Source organism: Strongylocentrotus purpuratus, unplaced genomic scaffold, assembly GCF_000002235.5.
Source record: "Strongylocentrotus purpuratus isolate Spur 01 unplaced genomic scaffold, Spur_5.0 spur5_scaffold_17, whole genome shotgun sequence".
In the NCBI taxonomy this organism is placed as follows: domain Eukaryota; kingdom Metazoa; phylum Echinodermata; class Echinoidea; order Camarodonta; family Strongylocentrotidae; genus Strongylocentrotus; species Strongylocentrotus purpuratus.
Genome location: NW_022145602.1, coordinates 21648644 through 21666128, shown reverse-complemented (window position 1 = coordinate 21666128; position 17485 = coordinate 21648644). Strand labels below are relative to the sequence as shown.

The window sequence follows — 17485 nt, the reverse complement described above, 5'->3', positions numbered from 1 at the left end:
GAATTTTGTTTCAAAATATGAGACAAATAAATTACCGGATCCCTTTAAAAGGAATACTCATTCAGCACATAATCTTTTCTTTTAATTTTGTATTACAAAATAGTCAATATTTGAGCTGTAAATTAAGTAATACCCCAAAATACCCCAAAATATGTGGGCGAATTAAAGAATGTCATTTACACTTACGCTATAACGCTATGTGACGTCATAAAGACCCCTTTTCTCCGTTGGTCATAATTTTATGTGAACATAATAAACCTCATAATGTCAATATTGAAATGCCATCACGTGATGTGTGCATGCGAGAGGCTGGTATAAGAGATGAATTACTCACAGTAATGTAGTAGGCCAGTTAATGAGTTGAAGATGACAAGTTCAAATATAAATGAAAACACAAGAAGCTCGGAATTACAGTTGAAGTCCACTTTATTAAATATATATATATATATATATATATCAGCCGAAGCTCCAATCGTTGCAAACGAAGAGTATTATTATTAAATAAACATTGTAAATAAGCTGCTTTTCTCAGAGGCTGGACGGCCATATTGACAGTAAATTAGCAGCACATCCTAAACATGATAACGGAATGAAATAAACTCTCAAATAATATAAACTCTCAAATAATATCAACTAAAACTGAATCCCGCACCTCGCATTTAAATACCGCGGCACCCGATGAGGCTTAGATATTACATGATATTGCCAACCAACCAGGAGGACTCTTACGAAGCCAACCAATTACAAGACGGGATATATCAAATTACCCTTAGGTCATCCGACCAATTAAGAGAGGAGTTATACCTATATGGAAAACTTTTAGCCCTAAACGCGCATAAAAGAATACAGCACTAAACAACCGCTTTAACGAAGAGAGCGCGCTCAAGTGCACTCTTGCGTGAAAGTACACTGATCGGACTAGTTCAATGCGACAAAGCAGGGGTGCGAGCGCTTGCTCTCGTTGACTACTTACTAACACTAACAAACTAGAATTAGAAATGAAACTCACCTATAGTTAAATAAATGCAAAATTACGGTAGACTACACCAGCAGAGGCTTGCCATTACACCGTAGACGAAATCGAACTCATTCCCTTTGCCAATGATTATACTGACTTCCCTCTAGTTGGAGTGCAATGACCCATTCGGGTGCGCATGTATAGACATGATGCGCGTAATGCGGTCTCCGATCCGAGATTTTGAGCGCAACGCACACACTCTGTATACGCACTGCGTTAAATACACACACTGACCTCTACAGCGATTGCACGGAAGCTATAACTGTGCATTGTTTGTACGGTACGGGCGCACTCGTTGTGAGTAGCTATAGCGCTACACTATCCCAGTCACCTTGGTTTACTATGAAAAGCTACCTTTTATTTGTTGGAAAATTGCCACCGTTTCCCCTCCACAAATGAAAACAATCGTTATACCAACGTAAAGGTGGGATGTCAAGGTTTCTGAATCCGTCCGAAGATTTTTTATACCTCACTCGTGTAAGATTTGCCGACTGGTTGACTGAGCGAAACCCGACAAAAAAGGGGAAAAACAGTGCAATCTCCATAGGCAGGCTGAAAAAGTCAAAACTTTTAGGGGAAAAGTGCAACCGTTTCCCCTGAAAGAATAATCCCAAATTTAGTATCATTTTTAAGACGACATTTCAAATTATAAGAAACCGTCCGAAGATTTTTTTAAAAAAATTCCATTTTCCCGTAATACCAGCAATTATATCAAAACATGGCTTTTTTGGTGTACGTTCCCCGTGCTTAACAGGATAAGCGACGAGGCGCAGAGCAGATGCGCGTAAGTTTTCCATATGTTAATTAATTATAACCAATGACAAAGCATAATAGAAGAGTGTTATCTGAACTAGTCACCGACAAATATGGGAGGAGTCTATCTCTTCGCGAGAATGTCGCGTCACCGGCAAAACAGTCTATTGTCTAACTTGTTATTGGAAATGAACACCTGTACATCTTGATGCAGGATTTCATTTCCAACGTGCTTTTCGAAATGAACACTTTAATCTAATGCAAGAATTCAAAACCAGGGGTTGTTTACCCGTTCCCGGCATACTATTGGAAACATAATTAATGTTATTTAGCTTTTAGGTGTATACCAAGTCAAACTAATAATTGTACCATTAATCAACCCAGCCCGGCTCTTCTATGGCTCTAGCGCCCCCTTTAGCCCAAATGAGCGTACCATTACAGTAACTTGCTCATTGTGTCAGAATACTTATGCATTCACAGGTGTGTGTCTCATAAATCGTGAAATATAAAGATGGGGACATTTCTTCCTCTACTGCGGATACTAGTCTGTATGCATGTACTATGGTGGGGTGTACAAGGAATGACTACCGAATGTGAGTATGGCATACGTAGAATATAGAACCAGACGCCAGTATTTATGCGTCCCAGACAAAACGAAACCCAAAACAAACGGTAATTGCGAGAACATTATGAGCTGTGTTGAATTAATATTCTGCTTTTCATAAAAAAAGAAGTAATATGCTCTCGAATGATACATAGGTGAAAATAATTCATATATATTTCTGTGGGGGGGGGGGGGGGGGGGGGGGGGAGGTGACTGGCCGTATTCTTATTTTTAGGTTATGCGAAACTGAGTCGGAATTATGCTTCTTTTAAAAAAAATCTTAGCATGTTTGTTTATGTTAAGCCGTAGTGCAAGAAAAGGTTAGTGTAGAAACACTTCTGAAAAGGCCGCGCCCGACCCCTCCAAAGAACGGCAGAATGGTAATCTATAAATTATGGGGTCATTCTTGATGGCTTGGGAGCCGTTATTGAAGAGGGGGCCGGCCCTACTTAAATGGTAGTGACGGTAACGATGGATAAGGGAATAAGGAGGAAGGGATGCACATGCAGGCGCGTACGCGGGGGGGGGGGGGGGGGGGGGTCGAACCCCCCCTCAAATTTTTGTCAAGTTGTCAAGTTAGTCCTGATTTGTATAATGACTAGACCAGGGGTTCTCAAACTTTTCCTTGACGGTCCAGAAGCGATTTCTATGAAAGCTGTAAGGTTCGAAATGACATTTGTATACTGAAGGTAATGAAGCTTGTTTTTGGTCTATATCTGATCCAAGGAGAATTGTTACAGTTTAAAAAAAAACAGAACCGCCAGTGCTTCCACTCGTTTAAACATAGTTTCCTGAAAAACAACACCCAATATCCTGGAATTTGAAGGAATTTTCTTAAAACTTTCAAAATGCCTCTTACGTAGATTTCTTATTTGGGTGAATCGCAATGACGTTTTAATATATATTAATTATTTAGTGGGCTTATTTTGCTTTCTAATGGATCCATACAACATGGCAGAGCTTGAGGGGCCTGGCAGAGCCTTTTCAAGAGAGAAATTGTCTTTAGGAGAAAAAAAGAGGTTATTTTTAAAATGAAATGAAAGGGCTACTTGACTTTCAAGAGAGAAAATTGTCTATAAGAGAGGAAGAGAGGTTATTTCTAAAATGAAATGAAAGGGCTCTTGTCAAATAGCCCTTTCATTTCATTTTTTCTCTCGAAATGAACTCTCTTTCTCTCTTATAGACAATTTTATGAGATGGAATCTTCAATCTGAAGCCTTTTTGTGCTCTTTGAAAATGGCACACTGAATGGGGGCAGTGCAATTTAAATTTCAAGGGACGGATTAGAGTTTTTATTGAAAGTCAAATAGCCCTTTCATTTCTTTGAAATAAACTCTAATACATCCCTTGATATTTAAATTGCGCTGCCCCTATTGTGTCCTCTTTTTAAAGAGCACAACAGAGCCCTCAGATTAGGCAGCAAGTAGCAAAACAATCCCGTAACACTGGACACACCATTCATTGGGATTATACCCACATCATTGAGTTTGAAACGCACTTCTGGTCAAGAATGGTAGAAGAAGCATTTGCATAAAAAGGATGAATCCTTCACTGAATAGGGATTCTTGCTATACACTTTTACCTTTGTGTAAATAATAAAAGGTCCACGGGAGTGGTTGTTAGAAGCTTAAACTACATAAAATTCTCTCCAATTTTGCAGGGGGAGAGCCTTTGCCGGGAGTCTTTAATAATAAAAGGGATTAATCCTTCACTGAATAGGGATTCTTGCTATATGTTACCTTTCTTCGCTCCAGTGATCTCGAGACAGCAGACAGCAAGAAATTGTGTAAATAATTTGCTGTTGCCGGGAGTCTTGCATGGGGCGGAGCCCGAGGCAGTTCTTGAACTTTAAAAAAAATAGGAAATTCCAAATAGTCGTCATGAGCGATAGAAATTGTAATTTCCTCCTTGAGAGTCACATTACCCCTTTCATTTCATTTTAGAAATAACCTCTCTTAGTCTCTTAAAGACAACTTCATATAACTTCTGTTTTCGTATTGTTGTACTTTCGTCCGCAGACTACTTAAGCACATGTCAAGCAAACTCAGTCGGAAATGTAATATGTAGGCCTAAGTGTAAAGTTAAGTTTCATGTTCTTCCTTTTTTCTTTCTTTCTTTCTCTCTCTCCCTCTCTCTGTCTCTCTCCTTTTCCTCTATCTTCTTTTTTAAAACATTATTCTTTCTTTTCTTCTCATTTTTCTGTGTGTGACATGCGTTACGCGTACGTCTATCAATGTCTTAATATGGCAGATTTACATTTTGATGTTTCCCTTTGTAGGTTTATTAATTAATTAATTAATTTATTTATTTATTTATTTATATCCTCTCATAGGGTGGATGGCCCTTTCAGCACAGCCGATTTTCAAAGGGGTCCACAAACATAAAAATAACAATAAAATATACAGTGAATTATACAATAATATGTAAAAACGTTGCAAATGCAAGAAGTAAGGCAATGAATATGTACATGTATAGTCAAACAAATAAATATCTAACAGATTAATGTACAAAACAAACAAGTAATAAGACAGTTAATTGCAGATATTCAACTAGAACGACAACAAGCATACGAGTAAAACTGTAAAACCGATAACATAACACAAAAAACATCAAGGTAAACATAAGAAAAAAAACACAAGAAATAAGAGGATGGGTATAATATTTATCATATTTATCATGTTTAAAAAACTATTTAAAAAAAAACTTAAAAAAAAACTATTAAAAAAAAAATAATAAAAAAAAAAAATATATATAACATAACTAATAGAATATCAAATTGAAGGTAAAAATTGTAAAAAGGGCAAGATAATGTTCAGTCTATATGAGTTCATTCAAATCAATGGTGCGAACAAAGGTAGCCAGTGTGTCTAAGGTTCGCGTTTCAAAAAAGAGGCAATTGAATAATTTGGAGCTATGATAAAAGGTGCACCTTATATTCCAGAAGGTGCCCTATTTTGATTGTGCCCCCCCCCATGTATTGATCTCGATAAAAATAACTTTCTCATTAATTCTATTTCCAATATATCTAATACTTGCACTAATCTCCAATTAAAAAAAAAAAATCGTCTACTTTCTCTCAAGACAACATTATATAAAGGATTCATTAATGCAAGGCTATCTCGCGAGTAATCTCTCAATTTCTAACTTCCTGCTTTCCTCATCTCCCAGTCTCCCTTGCTTTAATATTCCTCGTTACTTCCTTCCAATTGAACTCCAACTTAATTGATGTTATACACTGTATCTATTCTTCAACTACAGGTAGATGCAAATGATATAAAAAAAAAAAAACATTATATAAATCACACTCAGGATACAGCCAATTGACGAGAATTGCTTCAATCTATATTTTACATGTATCATTAATATATGGTTTTACAATGGCTATGATGATGAGTTGTCTAGATAACATGTTGATGTGTTTGTTTAAATGTATTACCACGGTGCACCTTCTTGGTTACAAAAAAAATATGTGTATGTATTAACGTAAGTTCGTGCCTTTACATATCACAGTAGAAATCATTGTTTTATATTTGATGCAGAATAATATTAATATTTGGAGATTAGAAACACAAACAGTTTCCATAACCGTTCAAGTGTTTCAAGAAAAAGATAAGCAAACTTTCTCCTGGATGTAAATTCACACTAGCGTATAGCACTAGCGAGCTCTCCGATCCAGGCTGGACTCTTCGCGAGCGGTTTCATTGGAATTTTAAGCGGTTTCATTGGAATTAATCGAGAAATTCCCCTCGCTAGCGTGTAAATTAAAAATACGCCTGCCGGCCATACGTAAATGGCAGTGACGGATGGATTAGGAGGAAGGGGTGCATACGTGAACTGCAAACGTATTGGCCTATTGGGGATGACCATACTATCATTTTAGAGTGTGCAATCTGCGTCTTAATCCAGCATAATATATTTATAAAAAAGAGGTTCACAAAAAAGCACTCATGATAAAGCCGCGCCCGGCCCCTACAGCATCATTTTGGATTTTTAGATGATGGGGCGGGTGGCAGGGGTAAGGGGGAAAGTTCGCCCCACTTTTTCAAGTACCCCCCCCCCCCAAAGGGCCACTTTTACTTTGTAAAGAAGTGCCCCTTCCCTTTTTAACTCGGATAAGCGCACATTTCATCAACACATGTGCCCCCTTTCCTATCTGATAAGGGCTATTTAGAAAAATGAGGCCCTTCATAAATAAAAAAGTGTCCCTTTTCATCTCTGGTAAATGACCATTTTCAAATATTAGAAGTTAATTCTTTTCACTTCAGTGCGCTCTTCACCTCCGATAATTGCCCCTATTCAAATCTGAGAGATGCTCGTTTTACTTTGAAAATTGAAAAGTACCCCTTCCCTCCTGATAAGTACTCTTTTCATCTAAAGCCCCTTTCACACCGGATCTGCGTAGAGTTGCGTAGTGTTGCGTACCAACTACGCCGAAGTTAAAGGGGCTTTCACACCGGGCCTTGCGTTGAGTTGCGTAGAGTTGCGTAGCGACTACGCCGATCGTACGCAACCCTACGCCGATCGTACGCAACCCTACGCAACTGTACGCGGAGGGACGCGAATGGGTACGCGAAATGAACGCAAACAATTAAACATGTTTAATTTTTTTCGCGTACCTTCGGCGTAGACTTTACTATGCAACTGTACGCCAACCAAATAAATAAAATCACGTGAAAATCACGTCAATATCAAGGTATCGACTTGAGGAGAGTTACGTTCTTCAAACACCGGACATTTACGTAAATGTGTTAATACGTTTATTGCATTAGGTAACTTGAAACACACGTTCACTAAATCACGCAATTGTCACTGCAATATCACCATTATAATAACGTGATTATCCCTACCTTGGAGACCATGGTTTGTAAACCTAATACTCCCGTGTTTGTTTGGTTATGAAATTACATCTTCATAAACGAAATTATCGCGTCACAGAAACACGTGAAGCGTTAGCGATAGTTTTAGTCAAAATATCTGCGTGAAATTCACGTGAATATTACGAGGCTGACTTGAGATGAATCATGTTCTTCATTCACGTGAAATTTACGTCGAAGAGAAAGTATGTTACTGTAACCCGCGTTCAACCCAATAATTACGCAAATGTTACACAATAAATGAACCAAAATAATGACGTTCTCATCCCGTTTCTGAACATCGTGTCTTGGATCCAAGCGCGCCGGAAGCAGTTTGGGGTAAGAGGGGGTTGGGTGGGGGGGGGGGGGGGGGTGCAAACATCCCAGAAGAGAAAGCTAGTTGCAACTGGTCCAGTTGATGAACCATTTAATGCCATCTGGTAACCCTGGAAATTGAAATGGGCTAAATGATCCAGTTGATCCAGGCCAGTTATAATTCAACTGGTCTAGCTGAGCCATTAGAACCATTTGGTAAAACTTCCAACCAGTTGAACAGCAACAATACTTCAATACTGGTACGTCTGTATTTCCAATGTAAGGGCATTGGTAATAAGTAGACTTACATAATTGAATTAATCGAAAAATTTCGTATACTTGTACTTTATTGAAATTATTTTAGTTCACAGTTAATGTTTCCCTTATTCATGTTTAACTATTTATACGAAGTAGCGAAATGTCCTAATAACTGGTAATTTATACTTGTAGTATTTTCGAAATGAATTTCATATAACTAAATCATCAGTAATTAAGAAATATGCTGTAAATTCAGATAAATCGTTTAAAAAACATAGATCTGCACGCACCCCATATTCAATATGCAAATGAATTGGTGTCAGCTGGGTCAACTCGAAATATGCCAACGCTCAGTCATCAACTGGTGCAACTGGAAATATGCACACTCCAGTTATCAACTGGTGCAATGAAACTATGCCAACAGTCATCAACTGGTGAAAATAGAAATATGCCAACAGTCACGGGATTATCACCACGGAACTTAAATGGTAACTGTGAAACCATCAAGACACCCAAGAATAACTCATGTTCACACATGGAAAACACGGAATACCCAGCTTATATTAATAATCCGTTTGAGTCACGCGATCATCACCGCGGAACTTATGGCAACTTTGACTTCCATTTAAATAGGTGTTTTAAGACACCTTATAATGACTATTTGTTCACACCTAAAAGTCACGTATGCCCTGCTTAGATTAATATTCCGTTTGAGTCACGAGATCACCACCGCGGAACTGCTGGCAACTTTGACTACCATTTAAATAGGTGTTTTAAGACACCTAATAATTACTAATTTTTCACACCTAAATATCACGGATTCACAGCTTAGATTAGTAATCAGTTTTAACTACGTGATCATCACCAAGAAAGTTATGGTATCTTTGAAACCATTTAAATAGGTGTTTTAAGACACCTAATAATGACAAATTTTTCACACCTAAAAGTCACGTATGACCAGCTTAGATCAATAATCCGTTTGGGTCACGAGATCATCACCGCGGAACTTATGGCAACTTTGACTACCATTTAAAAAGGTGTTTTAAAACACTTAATAATTACTAATTTTCACACCTACATATCACGTTTTCACAGCTTAGATTAGTAATCAGCTTGAGCCACGTGATCATAACCAAGAAATTTATGGTAACTTTGAAACCTTTTAAAGAGGTGTGTAAGACACCTCAGAATTACTAGTTGAATATAACCAGAGATTCACGGACAGAACAATAAGACGATTAGCCGGTGTAAGTAACGTGATTATTACCATCAACCTTGGATAACCGGTGAAACCAATCAATAAAGGTGCTTACAAGACCAAAAAATTACGTATTTATCGCCACCATCGTTTAACTGACAAAAAACTCGTTGCTTGGTCAAGTGGTTATTTGGTCATAAACACTTGATTTACAGAGGTAAGTGGAATCACGTTACTCCAGTCGCGTGATAAACTGGTGGTTTTTAGGTTAGATGAAAACGTGAACAGAAGTACCTTTTTTGTTTAAATGAAGGCACGTGTCGATAACGTTTAAATCTAGTTCAAAAGGCACTATACTTTAAAATCACTTAAAATACACTCCCAAAAGAGGTTACTTTTTGGTGTTCTGTTTATTGGGAAGCCTACGCAACTGTACGCCAAGCCTACGCAACTGTACGCTACCCTACGCCAGTCCGACGAAGCATTAAAAACGTATGGTATAAAGATTTGTTTTGGTTTATACCTGGATGTAAACTTGGCAGGTATTGATCATTGATCATTCTTGCTTGTTATTCTGTTTGTACTACTACAAGGTATTTCAGACTGACAAGTTTTGTTTTGTTACGGTTTATTCAATTTGTGATAATTGACATCTCAGGCTGTTGATATAATAAGCAGAGATAAGATTCATAAACTGATGCCTCATGCGAAAATTTTATTATGTTTTGTGGAAATCTGTATGTATTTGTGTCAGTTTGTTTGCTTGTGTGTACGTTTGTGGTCCTGTTTGTATGTTTGTAATATAATTTTGTTTAATTGAAATGAGCAAAGAAATAATTTTTTCTCACTCTGTTAGTGAGACTGAGTGTGTATGTCAGAAGTTTTTCTTTAAATTGAATAAATGACTAACATTTATATCATTACATTGTCACACACAAATACGCTACCGACCACGGACAACAGATATCGTCTTCAAACTTTCAGGAAATTTTTATGGAATGATATTTTACAAATGAGTGAAAAAAGAGATATAGTCAACAACTATCAGACTTCTGTCCACATTTATTCACAAATCAAAATAAGCGCTCTCTTTTGTTGGCGTTTTGAGGTATCAAATCACATCACGTGACCTTGTAATGTTCATCAAAAGAAAGTTCATATATTACCCTTTTGAATGATACATAGTACAATAATGTAGTACATCAACAAAAATGTCTGCATTTTTACGCAAGCGTACTTAACCCTTCGCCAGGTCTACGCAAGCGTTCGTAACCCTACGCCAATTGCCTACGCCGTAGGTACGCGGTGCCTACGCACAGGGTACGTAACTATACGCCATCGTACGCAAGCCTACGCATACCCTACGCAGGGACTACGCCGAAGCATCAATTTATTCGTGAGTACGCAGCTTAACTTCGGCGTAGTCGGTACGCAACACTACGCAACTCTACGCAGATCCGGTGTGAAAAGGGCTTTGGATGGGTGCCCATTTCCCCTTCGCTAACTGCCCTTTTATTTTAAATCGTGCCCCTTTTCCTTTCTAATAAGAGACCTATCCCCTTTTCATAAATGCTCCTTTTCCCTTTTCCTGATAAATCCATTTCTGATGGATGCCCCTTTTCCGTTGACAAATGCCCATTTCTCATACCTATACTCATAAGTGCCCTATCTCATTTCTGGTGAGTGCCTCCTTTCAGGTGTAGGAAGTGCCCCGTTTGTACCTTTGATAATTACTCTTTGTACCTTGTCACATGCTCCTTTTCTTTTCTAATAAGTGTCTTTATCCCTTTCGATAAGTGTCCCCTTAACCTCTCATCATCAGGCACGTAGCCATGGGGGGAGGGGGGGGGGGGGTTGGGGGGCACGTGCCCCCCAACCTGCTCATCAGTAGTCTTGCACCTAATTTAAAGCGACTAAGAGTAATTTCCCCTAAAGCTCGCTCGCTCGCTCGCATTTATAGATGATACAATTGTATGTCACTTTAAAACAAAGGATTTTTCAGTCTTCCGTGATGCTTATAACCCCATCATGATTTGGCTTTTTCCTCTTTATAAGATGTAATTTTTCACTCTGCGACCTCACAGATCTGACATTTTTTCTCGCTCGCTTTGCTCGCTCGCAAATGAATATTCAGACAATCACACCCAGTCGAAAGTGTGATGCTTAGGCAATATCTTGTATAATATATAAAGAAAAACAAATATTGAAATCGTCCCTGATAATGGAATCACAATTAAAGGGTATATACCAATGTCTAAAAACATGTATATTTTCGCTTTGAGATTTCGCTTTGTAGGTGCCCTTTTTTGTTGGTGCTTTCCACTTTGGAAATAGCTCCGCCGCCCCTGCTTACGCATTAGCGCCAATGTTAATTTCGCGCTTGCGCGCACAGGGGGTGTGTGTGTGTGTGTGTGTGTGTGTGTGGGGGGGGGGGGGTTCCTCTCTAGCTCTGAAGCTGAATTTTTAAAAACTGGATTCGTGCGATTCGGTTAATAATTTTAGAGGGAGTCTAAGGGGTGATGTACGTGCCCCCCCCTCTGAAGCTGACATTTTTTGGATTTTTGAAACTGGATTCGTGCGTTGTGGTTAATAATTTTTTGGGGAGTCTGATTTGATTTCAAAACACCTGCAGTTAATGCGGGATGGGGTTGCAGCCTCTTTTCCCCGAAAATTTAAAAATTACCTATATGCATTTGTTATATCTTATCTCGTATATTTTGGTGACAATTAACACTTTCACAACATGCATAATTAAACAAGGAAATTGATATTGGGGAAGAGGCTTCAGCCCCCACTGATGGAAATGTCAAACAAATTGCGCGCGAGCATAACTTGAAAACAGGGAATGTTGATATCGGACAAGAGATGTGACGTGAGCATGTCACCTTTCCAAAAAAATTGTGGCCGTTTGTAGGTACCTGTACACTATTAAAGTACAGTGCTTCTAATATGACCTTGTCAGTATAGGTAAGTTTAAATAATAGTCTGCACGAATTTCGAATTTCCGGCCCCCCCCCCCTATTGGAAAATCCTGGATCCGCGCCTGCATAATGCATTTACTTTTTATGTAAAGTTATATAAGGAATTGTATACAACTCACTCAAAGATCCTAATCAAATGATTGGTCATGCGCGATCACGTGTGATTCATTTACTGAGCCTAGTGCACTCGTTTTCATGAAAAGGAGTGCAATATTTTCCAGTACTTTTGAACTCGTTTTCAGAACTCAGTAGTGCGCGTAGAGGTTAGAGCGCTTTAATAATGCGTGAGCATGAGCCTATTCTTGCGCAGCACTATGCGTAAATGGATATAGAGGTAATTAGTGCGCTTGCTATATCTAGAGCTATGTGTGCACACTAAATTAAGCCTTATTTAACTTGAGATTTATTTGTCAGCCATATACTGTCACGAAACAATCTTGAATGAATTCTTTTTACATCAAATAACAAGGATCTAGGAGTTTCGTTGCATAAAACAAATGATGCATGTTTTCATTAACGGCTTCGTGCGATAGATACACACAGCCTCAACTCGAGTGCGGATAGATCGTATAATGAACTCATGCGCATGCATCATTTGTATAATATTTCTACAGCTCACAGTTTGTTCTGGGAGTCCTGGCACGCACTGTGTACATGAATGATAATTTAGAATATTTAACAATTTAGACCTAAATGTGATGGTTTAAAGGCTGTATAAAAGACGCATTGTGAGGAGCATTTGCATCCTTTGGTGTAGGGGGAGGGTTTATCATTTATATTCCGTGGCGGCGTGTACAAGGAATCGAGTACTGAAGCTGTGACATCATCAAAATATATTGTTGGAATTTCTGAATTTTGTCTTCTTTTTTCGAAAGAGCATACAAAATAATGTCCAAATATCTAAAACCATTGGCTGAGATATGACCATCTGAATTAATAGATTTCCTATAGGAAATCAGTGTTATAATGCTCTGGCTCGAAATGTTATGAACCAGAGCACTATTATAACACTGAGTTCCAATAGGAAATCTATTTATTCAGATGGTCATATCTCATCCAATACTTAACATATTCAATTGGTTTTCGACATTTTGGACATCATTTTTAAGCTCATTCGGAAAATGAAGAATTTTTTAAGGAGAAATTCCAAAAATAGTTTTTGATGACGGCACACTTTACCACTCTATGGCAACCAAATATGAGTTTGAAATACGTATTATAGAGTCAGACGCCATTAAACGTAATATGAATAATAACTGGGACCGTTTCTTTGATTTAGACCTCTTTTTTAAAACAAATGTGTGTAACGTACATGTACAGAATGCGACGTTGAGTGCTTTTTCTTCTCTATTTAATATTCTTGCTATTCATATTTGGATTATCTTGTTATTCTTTGCTATCTCTTGATGTAAAGTCATATAGATTGAAAGAGAAGGTCTTCGGGTTATAGCTATTTAGTTAATCTTTCTCATTTAATGTCATGCCTGTTACTCATTTCAAACCTTCCTGTTGTTTTGTATCCACTTTCATTTTTTTATGTGGCAGGAGAGGGATAGGGTAAAATAAGAGAAAGTATGCAATATGCCATGATGATGATTCACAGCATTTGTATGGTGCCATTTATCTGTTTCAAAAAACATTTCCGTAATGTAACCAAGTTGAATGCATAGATCAGTTTGTAAAGTGTTTCTAAAAGTACAAATTATGTTATCCACCTGTCATGAATAATTTGTTTCAATATTTAAAATTCAAATGGCATATAATATACGTTGTTAGGTAGGGCAAGCGACAATGTTTGTCCTACTTAGTAACAACTAATGTATGCAATTTTCATTCTGACTGTTAAGATCCAACCGTAACAGGTGACTGAAACATATCGCATCAAATACTTCACAAAGACCTTTACAATAAATGAAATATGAAATATAAATGAACATAAAATTTAGAATATACAAATACAGTACTGGCGTATAATCTATATTAAAAACAAAAGATAGGGTGAATTTCATTCCTTTTTCGTTCCCCTTTAAGTCACGTTAGGGATTAATTGTTTAGGAGGGAATATCGATATATTTTAAAGATGAAGTTGAGTTCTGGTCATGCCATTGCATTGTGAAAGAAACGGTGTGAAATCGACCAGAAAAGGTTGATCATCTAGCATATAAGAATTTGTGTGTATTGCAAGGTTCTGGAATCATCAAAATGATAAGAAAATTGGCCAAGTCTTGGTAAAGTTACATACACTGTACACAGAAAGATGTATATGGGACTACACGAACACGTGGCGTAAAAATCCTACCCCGAGTTTTACGATGTTACATGACATATTTAGAATATGAAGGCATTTGAAGAGCCATGCTTTTCAGGGAACATGTCTTATCTGATGTTCTTCCACACTTGCATAATAAGAATGCTAACGCTCACAACTTATTTTTCACCTCTTCCAAAAACTCAACCTTCTCTTTAAAGTGGTCTCTAGAAAGACAAATTAGAGTGAATTTCACTAAATGTTTACTACATTTTCACTTTTTAGAGGTAACGCCAGTGATCATTCGATTTTTCTTTTTTTGTTGAGAGAGAGAGGGATTTTAAATTTTGAATTATGAACTGTTGTTTTCTAACAAAGAGATATCACAATACGTTCTCCTGATGGGGGAAAAAACCCACAAAACACACATATTCACTCATTGTATGATGGAACCGGGTGGTTTTTGTTTTGAAATTAAACCTGTTATTCTAATTCTACTAAATAATGTGTATTATTAATGCCTCTATCTATATAATTGGTGATTATACATGGACATTTATTTCTCCAGTTCTCGTATAAAATATGTCTGTCATGAATAAATTATATTCTCACAATCACGTCATAAAAAGAGATCAGATCATTGTGTTCCAACTCCTTGGGCAACAGTGTACACACAGCTAGTATTTTATAGCATTTAATATTGGACCTTACAACATTAAAATCTCAGTTGTCAAGATTTTTGTCAAAGTGGTTGGTCTCCGTAGACTTAAAGGCCCGAATTCACAAAGGAGGTGTGTCGACAAATCTCGGTTTTCGTACGTCATAAATTATGACGCGTTTTTTTTTACAAACCTGGTTTGTAAAAACGCGTCGGAACGCGTCATATGACGCACGAAAACCAAGGTTTGTCGACAAACCTCCTTTGTGAATTCTGGCCTAAGTGTTCCACGTGATACTATCTGAATGCTATTCTCCCTTGTCCCTTTTCCTCTTTTACTTTTCTCTCTCTCTCTCTCTCTCTCTCGCTTTCTTTCTTTCTTTTTTTGATGGCCGTTTGTTTTCCACTATGCATTGTTTACATAAAGATTATGTATATCCATTGCATGAATATTTTTACTTATGTATTCAAATAATTGTTTTATATACCCTGTATCCGATATCAAGTTCACGTGTGGGCATAATAACATCGTGACGCGAAAGTTCAACAACAAAATTATCAAGCTTTGTAATTCGACAGTTCTCTATTTATAAAGCTCAGAATATTTCGACGTTACCTACAGTCTTTCTCAATGAATTATAATCCTTATTATAGCGTTTCCAAGGCAATTCACAAAAGGATATATATGATTAACCAGGCGTGTTTCCTTGGGAATGCTATGCAGCTAAAAGAAATAACAGCGATCAATCTTCTTTTTTAATTTTATTTATGTATCCCTCAACACGAGAATTTTATTTACATAATGATCATATATATATATATATATATATATATGTTTAGCTGTATTCTGTTCTATTTTTTATTATCTAGTGAATAAACTCCGTGATGTTTCGTGTGCTCAGTGTGTCACTGTGTGAGTCACAATTATGTAAGCATCAAAACGATTGGGGCGAGGTGTGTTCACATATCAATACTGTGCAGATGTCTGTATTATTTTTTAAACAAATTTGCTCGGAAAGGACCTATACTGTAGGATTACATCTGTGGTCATTTGACAAGTCGTACACCCTGCTTTTGTTGTTATGTCTTGCCATTTATCTCTTCAATCCATGTCATTTATTCTTTTAATCATACCGATTTCTCTCTCCTTCATTTAATTATATCTTCTCTATCTTCAATAAACAGCTCCTGAAAGTATCGGCGCCCGTCTGGTTGATGGATCTCGTAAATCAGAGGGAAGAGTTGAAGTTTATTACCAAGGACAATGGGGCAGCGTTTGTGATAATCTTTGGACCATCAGGGAGGCAAGCGTGCTGTGTAAACAATTGGGATATACTGGAGCAGATGAGGTTGTAATAGCCGGTCATTTTGGGCAAGGAGAAGGCGATGTACTACTGGATATGGTACAATGTACTGGTGATGAGGTTAGCCTGTTTGAATGCACACACAGTGCGATTCGAACCACCGCTTGTGAACATTCGGAAGACGTGGGCGTGGTCTGTACTTCTACAGGTTAGTCTGTTACCCCGAGCCATATTATATATATTTCTGAATTGGGAATACTATCATGAAAGTTGATATGGGGTCTGGCGATCCCCAGGTCGACCGATCCTGAGTCGCCTTCTGAACTTAACAAAAAATTATGCAGACAAGTACGTATATAGTTATGTATAGGTGAATACATATACGGGTACCACAAGGTCATATACTTTGAGGTGGGCTTCTGTTTGTCTGTCTCATAATATTATGAACATCCTCATTGGCATTCATCTCACATATATTTGTTATAGTCATTTCCATTATTATAAGAATTGACAATTTTCATCCTTATAATCGTCAGAGATTAATTACTGTGTAGTACTCGTTCATGTATTCATCTATACAAATCCACATATCATTATGCATGATTTTTTTCGAAGCTCAGAAGTCGACTCACGGTCCGTCGAATCCAAATAACCATTTAAATGCGGGTATTTCCATTGTTGCATATATATATACCCCATACACACACACATACCCATATAAATATATATATATATATATATATTACATATTGTATGTAATGTAATATATTATATAATATTAGTCCTATTTATCATAAAAATGGCATATTATCGCGATTGTTGTTATTCTTATCACTATTAAAACCACCACTACTATTACCACTACTAATCCTACTACTGTTTTTTCTCTTCTTTATTTTGTTCTGTTTATAATTGTTGTAAGTGACCATCTTTAATTAAATTAAACTCGTGTCCACATTCCATGCGCTTTTATTCATTGTGCATTCTAATTTCTGAAAATATATACATGTAGATCTGACTCTTTATATAAATTTCTTTTTTGTTTATAAGTTTATGCTCGCAAAACTTTATATCTATATTTTAAGATAAACTTGAGTTCTGGTAAAAAAGAAAGAAAATTAATTCTCACAGAATCAAACGAAACTTACACTGAATGTTCAAGATTACAAATAAATGACATGTGCCAAACAATTTTGGAAGAAAATGTATACTGGCTGAGTAATGAGCATAAGAAGACAAGAAAAACAAGGTAGTACCAGCCCCGACACCATGAGTGTTGTCCCAAATATAGCTTT

The 17485-nt window shown here is 37.2% G+C and overlaps 1 protein-coding gene across 3 annotated transcripts in view; it reads left to right on the top strand.

The window, feature by feature from the left end:
• The first annotated feature begins 2287 nt into the window (after positions 1-2287).
• LOC753451 (scavenger receptor cysteine-rich domain superfamily protein) overlaps positions 2288-17485 on the top strand; it is a 32429-nt gene continuing 17231 nt past the window's right edge. For 2 of the 3 annotated variants that reach the window (XM_030987914.1, XM_030987915.1), the window contains exons 1-2: positions 2288-2364; positions 16072-16398. In XM_030987914.1, coding sequence (XP_030843774.1) covers positions 2322-2364; positions 16072-16398 — 370 coding nt within the window. In that variant the 5' untranslated portion in view covers positions 2288-2321. The remainder of the gene's footprint in view (positions 2365-16071; positions 16399-17485) is intronic. The other variant, XM_030987913.1, reaches the window with a different exon arrangement.